The following is an 8077-nucleotide window of genomic DNA, read 5'->3' on the forward strand; positions in this document are numbered from 1 at the left end:
TTACACACACATATATTACACAAAGTATTTAGTTTAATTACATCAAAAGTAACTAATTAAATTACAGAAAAAATAAGAGTAATCCCTTACTTTACTTTTTCAAGGGGAAAGTAATTAAATTACAGTAACTAATTACTTAGTAACTAGTTACACCCAACACTGAATACAATATAGTGGAATTATAAAGTGTACTTTATATTTTATACTTTACTTATATTATAAAGTTTTTCAATGTTTTTGAAATAAATGACTTTGACTGAATAATGAAAAAAGGTCCAGAATAGATGGGAACTCGTTCAATACTGCGTAAAAACATCTCCGTGTGGAACCTGAAGAAGCTGCTTGAAAAATTGTAGGCAAACAGTGACTATGGATACTAACATATAAATTCTTATTTTTTAGTAAAAACTATTTCAACAGATTATTCTGAGTTTAATGTTAGGCCTATGTGAGAAAAAAAATCTAAGATCTAAGTGTCCCTAAATTTTTCAACAGTATGGCTTCTTTGAGATTTGAAAACGAGAATTGAGAATGTTTGTATTCTTATATATTTTATACAAAATATAGGCTAAATGCTTATAATTCCTCAATGTTTTACAATTTAACATAATAATCTTATTCTCTTAGTATAATTCTTATTATATTATTATAATAATTAGTATTATAATCAATCTTTTGGCCAAAATGTATGTAATAAAGATGTATTATTCCAAATGAAGTGTGTCATGTGTGAGTAGCCTTTTCAGTCAAGTCTCAGAATGTACTCAGAGTACATCTCCCAGTATGATGATATAACTGCAATGAATCAGCTAGTGCAGAAGACAATCATTGCCATCGACACAGGTAATTACACAGTCTAGGCATGGCTAACAAGCTACATAATAGCAACTGGATCATTGCTTGTGGCTGGGAATTGATGGTGATGGGACAGACAAAGTCGCCATTAACAAGCCTTCGCAATGCTCTCCGTATAAATCTGAAATACAGGGCATTTTTACTTGCGCTTTCACAGACGATTAAGTAACAGTCTAAATTTTATGTGAAATAGTCCTATAAAAATGGCTTTTTGAAACAGAAGAATTGTTAAGTGTTCACTTGTGACTGCCAGTTAATATAGTCCTGTATGTGAGCTAAAATGTACTGTTTACACTGCCTTTAAATCCACTGTAAATAACTTTAAGGGAATGTTAATGTGTCCCTCTGAATTTCACCTGAACTCCATGACGTCCCAAAGATCACGGATCAATAATACAAAGTTTGATTTCCAGCATGGAAAATCCCGAGCACGGTGTTGCATTACAATAAAGCTTTGCAATAATCTTTTGTCCACAGTACTCATTCCACACACGTCCGAACCACATCTAAATTATTTCAGGTAATGTGCTTTTATTGTTTTGTTTTATGTGATTTTGTTCATAGATGGTTCATGCAAATATTTACTCAGTGTATTTACCTTTGGTTTTTGTAGCCAATGTACAAAGTACATGAAACTGTTATGATTTTAAATAACTTTTGGCTATCTTGGATATTTAACAAAAACATTGTGAATATTTTCACAATGCAGCAACTATACTCAAAACGCAGTAAATGGCACATTTTAGTATTTGAAATATTGGATTACATTACATGCTTACAAAATAGTCATTCATGTCATAAAGCTAGGATATTTTAACTGAATGCATACCATGATCTGGTAACACTTTACAACTATTGCATTTGCAAACACTTGCTTAACAGATAAATATTTTTTTTATTTTTCATATTTTATAATGTTATTATTGCGTTTTATTGTGATCTGTTATTATTATTAGCTGTATTTTTTTTAGTTATATTATTATTTAATCAAAACACCCCAACTGCAGTTTGATTGATATTACATATAAAATTGATTAAAAAAAACAAGGTTATTTAACATTTTTAACCCTCATCTAAATGACCCGAAAAAAATATTTGACCCAAAAATACTAGTTAATGTTATTGGATTGGACTGAAATTTGGTGACTTTGTTAACAAAGACTGTAACACCTCTCACAAAAGAATGAACTTTTTTGTTTCTTTTTTATGTTTTTTGCCCCACCTTGTTACACTTGTGGTGTTCCCGGGTCAAAATGACCCGCCTAACAAAGATAGCTCATAAATCATCATTTAGGACTGGTTTTGTGTTTCCTTTTCAAATGGATTAATCGTAGAGGCTAGTTAATCTGAGATTAGGCACCTCAGTCTTTGACTGAAAAAAGCCTTTTTTGTGAATAATTTTGGCAATATTAAATAAAATATCAACAAAATTTGCATTGTTGTTCACACTAGCCTACTTGAATATAGACTAATTTGTTTACCCAGGAAGTTTGTTTTGAAATGCTTTAATTGTGTGCAAAATGGCACATAATCACACTTGTGATGTTCCCGGGTCAAAATGACCCACCTGCCAAAGATATCTTATAAATCACTCGATATGCTATATTATCACCAAATATTGGATTTAATCTTTTTGTCAACTTGTTTTCTTTAGTTAATACTGGTTTTGTGTTTCCTTTTCGAACTGATTATTCATATGCTTCATTGATCTGAGCTATATAACATAGCATATACTGTGATTTATAAGATATCTTTGGTAGGCGGGTCATTTTGACCCGGGAACACCACAAGTGTGATTCTGTGACATATTGTATGGAATAAAAGCATTTCAAAACAAACTTTCTGGTTAAACATCAAAGTAGGCTAGTGTGAACACCAGTGCAAATTTTGGTGATTATTTTACATAATATTGTCAAAATTATTCACAAAAAATGCTTTTTTCAGTCAAAGACTGAGGTGCCTAAACGTCTTGGTTATGGATGTAACCTCAATTTCCTTGATGGAGGGAACGAGACGTTGTGTCAAGCCGACAGATGGGGTTCGTCCTTGAGAACCAATCGCTTCCGACTTCTTAGAAAAGGCCAATCAAATTGGCAAATGAAATTTGCATGCTGGACTCCGCCCCCGGATATCCGGGTATAAAAGGGAGACGGCGTGCCTCATTCATTCACCTTTGTTCTGAGGAGCCTGAGAACCTCTCACGACTGCTGCAGCGGGCAGCACGTGTTGTGGCATAAAGGACACAACGTCTCGTTCCCTCCATCAGGGAACTGAGGTTACATCCGTAACCAAGACGTTCCCTTTCTGTCGGTCTCTCGACGTTGTGTCGAGCCGACAGATGGGGTTCCTATGGAAAATGCCACAACACTGTGCCCTGTCACAATCTCTAGCGAAGCGACGGTGACTGGTCTGGGCATGTCAGCCGTGAGTGCTACCGCGAAATTGTAATCTACCAGTGGGTAGGTAAGGGGTCCCAGAGCTTTTCTTGAAAGGTGGGAAGGCCCCTGCCTTCGGTCTCACAGGTGGCGGCCTTGTTTCTCTAACAGCGAGAAGCTGCCTGGTACCGTAAGGCCACTGGGTAAGCGCTACTTCCTCAAATGGGGGATGCGCTACAGAGACCACTTCCTACCGCAGGGAGGAGTTTAGTGGAGATACCAACATGGTCTCACCGTTAGGGGAGAACTCATGGGAGGAATGTGCGGACTGAAGGAGTTAACCGCAAGGTGGAGGTCCACCTAGGGAAGGTCATGGGTTACCAAGGTGGGAACCAATCATGAGGATACATCAGACGGAACCGCCCTGCTGGGGGGTTACAATGTCCATTAGCACTGGGTCCGGTTAGAGCTATGTTGTGGACAACCCAGCTGGTACCCGGCCCAAGGGGCAGGGCTGCTCTGCCCAGCCCGCCTGCAGGAGGTGCTTGCTTAGTGATGGATGGAGTACCTGTTCTTCACCTAGTGGGGAAAGAAGGGAGGCTGAATTTGTACGCTGACCCACTTAGAGAAAAGGGGGGAAGGTACTGTCATAGGTCGTACACCCTACCGGTTGCCGGTCCTACATGTTGCCATGCAGGATGCGGGCTGATACCGGTTCTACGCGGAGGTTGTAGAACCTCGCGAAGGTGTTGGGTGTAGCCCAACCCACAGCTCTGCATATGTCTGTCAGAGAAGCGCCGCGTGCCAGTGCCCACGAGGAGGCTATAACCAGGGTGGAGTGAGCTCTCACTGCTAGTGGGCACGGGCGGTCTTGGGATTGGTAGGCCGTCATGACAGCGTCCACAATCCAGTGCACGAACCTCTGTTTGGAGACAGCCCTCCCCTTCTGCTGACCTCTGAAACAGACAAAGAGCTGATCCGAGCTCCTGAAGCTCTGCGTGCGGTCTAAGTAGAGGCGCAGTGCGTTTACTGGACACAACACGGACGGGGTTGGGTCTTCCTCCCCGGTGGGGAGCGCCTGTAAGTTCACCACCTGGTCCCAAAAGGGAGTGGTGGGAACTTTGGGCATGTAGTCGGGCCGAGGTCTCAGGATAACGTGAGAATCCCTGGGCCCGAATTCTAGGCAATCAAGGGATGCTTGTAGGTCCCCTACCCTCTTGATGGAGGCGAGCGCCGTCAGGAGAACTGTCTTAATCCTAAAATGAGAAAGAGCGGCATCTCCTAGGGGCTTGAAGGGGGGCCTGCTGAGGCCTTGACCACATCCAGGTCCCAAGAGGGTATGGAGCGCGGACGAGGCAGATTCCGCCTTCTCGCGCCCCTTAGGAACCTGATGACCAGGTCGTGCTGTCCTAGAAACTTTCCAGCAACTGAGTCGTGATGAGAGGCAATGGCGGCTACATACACCTTCAGTGTGGAAGGGGAGAGGTTCTTCTCGAGTCTCTCTTGTAGAAAGGACAGCACGGTCCCGATCGCGCAACTCCGTGGGTCTTCTCTTCGAGAAGAGCACCAGGACGAGAAGAGGCGCCACTTGTAGGCGTACAGTCGCCTAGTGGCTGGTGCCCTAGCCTGAGTTATGGTCTCTACCACCGCCGGGGGTAGGCCACTCAGGATCTCCTCGTCCCGTCCAGGGGCCAGACGTGGAGGTTCCAGAGGTCTGGCCTGGGATGCCATAATGTGCCCTTCCCCTGGGAAAGCAGGTCCTTCGTCAGGGGAATCGGCCAGGGGGAAGCTGTCATCAAGATCATTAGCTCCGACAACCAAGTCCGGTTGGGCCAGTGTGGCGCAACGAGTAACACTTGATGCTCCTCTTCCCTGACCTTGCACAGGGTCTGTGCAATGAGGCTCACTGGGGGGAAGGCGTACTACCACTTGTCCCGTGGCCAGCTGTGCGCTAGGGTTTCCAGGGAGGCGAACAGGTCTACCTGAGCCTGCCCAAACTGCACCCAAATGAGCTGGACTGTGCGGGGGTGGAGTCGCCACTCTCTGCAAGGCGTCGACTGACGAGAGAGCGCGTCGGCTGTCTGGTTCAGGTCGCCTGGGATATATGTGGCTCGCAGGGAGCGGGTCACCTGCTGACTCCACAGGAGGAGGCGTCGGGCGAGTCTGCCGTGAGTGAACTCCACCCTGGCGGTTGATATATGCTACTGCAGTAGTGCTGTCCAACCGGACCAGCATGTGCTTGCCCTGCACGAGAGGCTGCAGCCTCTTCAGTGCAAGTAGCATGGTCCACAACAAGCAATTGATATGCCAGCGCAGGCGGGGGCCCGTCCATAGCCCCGACACTGCGTGCCCGTTGCACACTGCACCCCAGCCCTGCAGGGAGGCGTCCGTCGTCACCATGACATGCCTCGTAACCTGCCCCAGGGGGACCCCTGTTCGAAGGAAGGTCATGGAACCCGGGAAAGCATGGCCGACATCTCGAAATCCGCTTCTTCCTGAGCTCGACTCCCCGTGGGGGGGAGCTGCAAGGAATCGTCAGGATCGGTTTTGCGTGATCCGATTGCGTGAATGAGGATGGAGACGGTGTGGTACCGTCTGCTAGGGAACGGTTAGGCGAGCGAGACAGGGTGCGAGTGGTCCGCGAGCACTTGGCTGACGGATTTACGCTCGCAGTAGCCCCCATATCACCCTCGCCGCTCGCCTTGGCGGACGGTATGGCCTTAGCCATTCTCATCATGGCCCGGGAAGCATGCGAGGTGGTGGCTGGTTCTCGAGAGAAGGCAGCCAACCGTGACCGCAACGTCTGAATGACCATCTGCCCGCAGTGCGGACAAGATGGGTCAATGAAGACTGGAGACCCAAACACTTGAGGCAGACATCGTGTCCGTCCCCCTCCTCGATGAGGGTATCGCACCCACTAGAACAGCGGGACATGCCACGCTGGAGAAATTTGCTCTTTTAGAATTCTCGAACACCTCTGGAACCACCGAGACGCTCAGGGGAAGTTGCCGCAGGAAGGGACAGTCCGCTGCACCACGTCGTAGAACCGGCAGTCTGTAGTTGCTAACTTGATAGTAGCGAAGTCTGTAAATCATGAGCGAAGGCTCCGAAGAACAAAAGGTTCTTTCACAATTTCATTGGCCTTTTCTAAGAAGTCGGAAGCGATTGGTTCTCAAGGACGAACCCCATCTGTCGGCTCGACACAACGTTGAGAGACCGACAGAAAGGGAACTCAGATTGCCTACGATTAATCCATTTGGAAAAAGAAGCACAAAACCAGTCCTAAATGAAAGATAACAAGTTGACAAAAAGATTGAATCCAATATTTGGTGATAATATTCCATGACAAGTGATTTAAAAGCTATCTTCGGTAGTCAGGTCAATTTGACCCGGGAACACCACAAGTGTTATAGGGTTTTGAACACAGCACAAGGGTTAAAGTAGTTTTTACAAATGAACTCTTCACATATTTAAAATAAAAAGTTAACTTTTAACATTACTTAATGCACACTGAACTAATATGCAATTGTATTGCAATTACCAATTATATTTGTTTTATTAATTAATTACTAGTTGTATTGGTTTTGCTTATTGTTAATTGACAAATGTTACTGAATACAACCTTATTGTAACTAACACTCATTAACTTAAAAGGGAAAGCAGAAAAAATTATACGGAATAAATTTAGAAGAAAAAATAGCCTTTATTAATTAAAAAAAATATATTCAAAAAAAATTTCTAAATTAAATAAAAAAAGCAAAGGTCCATTATTCCACTCTTTATTGCAGGCTCTACAGAGCAACATGGAGCAAATCATACCAAAATTCTCTCTGGTTTTTCTGGCACTACATATAATAAATGGTGAGTTAATCTTCTCTGGTAATACTGTTATTTCAAACATCGACGCTCCAAGGCCTGAAGTCATAGACTTTAACAACACAATCTACGCTACATGCGAAGTAACTCCTATCCCTGATCTACCACGTGGCCAGCCAGAGATCTCCGGACAAGTTCTCTTCAAGCAGGTCTTCCCCAACGGCACTTTACAAGTGATCGTCAACCTCCGCGGTTTGCCTGCCATTGACCCTCAAATCCGGGCCATCCACATCCATCAGTACGGTGACCTCAGTCAAGGCTGCGTCAGTGCCGGCCCTCATTACAATCCACAGGGCGTTGACCATCCAGGTCATCCTGGAGACATGGGCAACTTTGTTTCCGAGCGAGGAATTATACGGCAGATTCTCAAGCTCTCAGAGGCCAGGCTGTTTGGGGGTCAATCCATACTGGGACGTGCTGTGGTGGTTCATCAAAAGGAGGACGATCTGGGAATGGGGTCAGATGAAGAAAGTAAACGTAGTGGGAATGCTGGGAAAAGAATTGCTGGATGCGTCATTGGTATTAGCTCTCCGCGTTTGTGGCAGGCGGCTGTGGAGCTCTTTCGGGAGGTAGTGAAGGAGGTGGGTGCTGATGAAAGTACAAGATGAGAGGTGGAAAACGTGATGGAGAGGACACATACAGAAGATCTCAGTGTGCTAGATGGAAGGTGATGATCTAGGAATTATTGATATAGGATGACAATAATTTACATCTGTGTAGGTGCTTTATTCATTTCTTATTTAAAGTATAGTTCACCTAAAATATATATTGTTTCATTATTTATTTGTTAGTCGTTCAAAACCTGTATTTGACTCTTTCTTCTGTGGAACACAAAATTATGAGAAATGTTTTAGAGGGGGACCAGTGTTGTTTGGTTACCAACATTCCTCAAAATATCTTATTCTGTGTTCTGCAGAAGTCATACAGGTTTGACGTGAGGGTGAATAGATGATGAAATATCTAAAAATATA

At 44.2% G+C, this 8077-nt stretch overlaps 1 protein-coding gene across 1 annotated transcript; it reads left to right on the forward strand.

Annotated features, from left to right (window-relative positions):
* Positions 1 to 6875: 6875 nt before the first annotated feature.
* Positions 6876 to 7714, forward strand: sod3a (superoxide dismutase 3, extracellular a). The gene has a single exon (XM_057327258.1). It carries the CDS (start codon positions 7034 to 7036, stop codon positions 7712 to 7714), a length of 681 nt encoding a protein of 226 aa, XP_057183241.1. The 5' UTR covers positions 6876 to 7033.
* Positions 7715 to 8077: the final 363 nt, after the last annotated feature.

This window comes from Triplophysa rosa, linkage group LG1 (assembly GCF_024868665.1).
Source record: "Triplophysa rosa linkage group LG1, Trosa_1v2, whole genome shotgun sequence".
Taxonomy (NCBI): Eukaryota; Metazoa; Chordata; class Actinopteri; order Cypriniformes; family Nemacheilidae; genus Triplophysa; species Triplophysa rosa.

Bases quoted from the DNA above. Each gene is read 5' to 3' on its own strand.
- sod3a (XM_057327258.1), top strand. From the start codon at position 7,034: ATGGAGCAAATCATACCAAAATTCTCTCTGGTTTTTCTGGCACTACAT.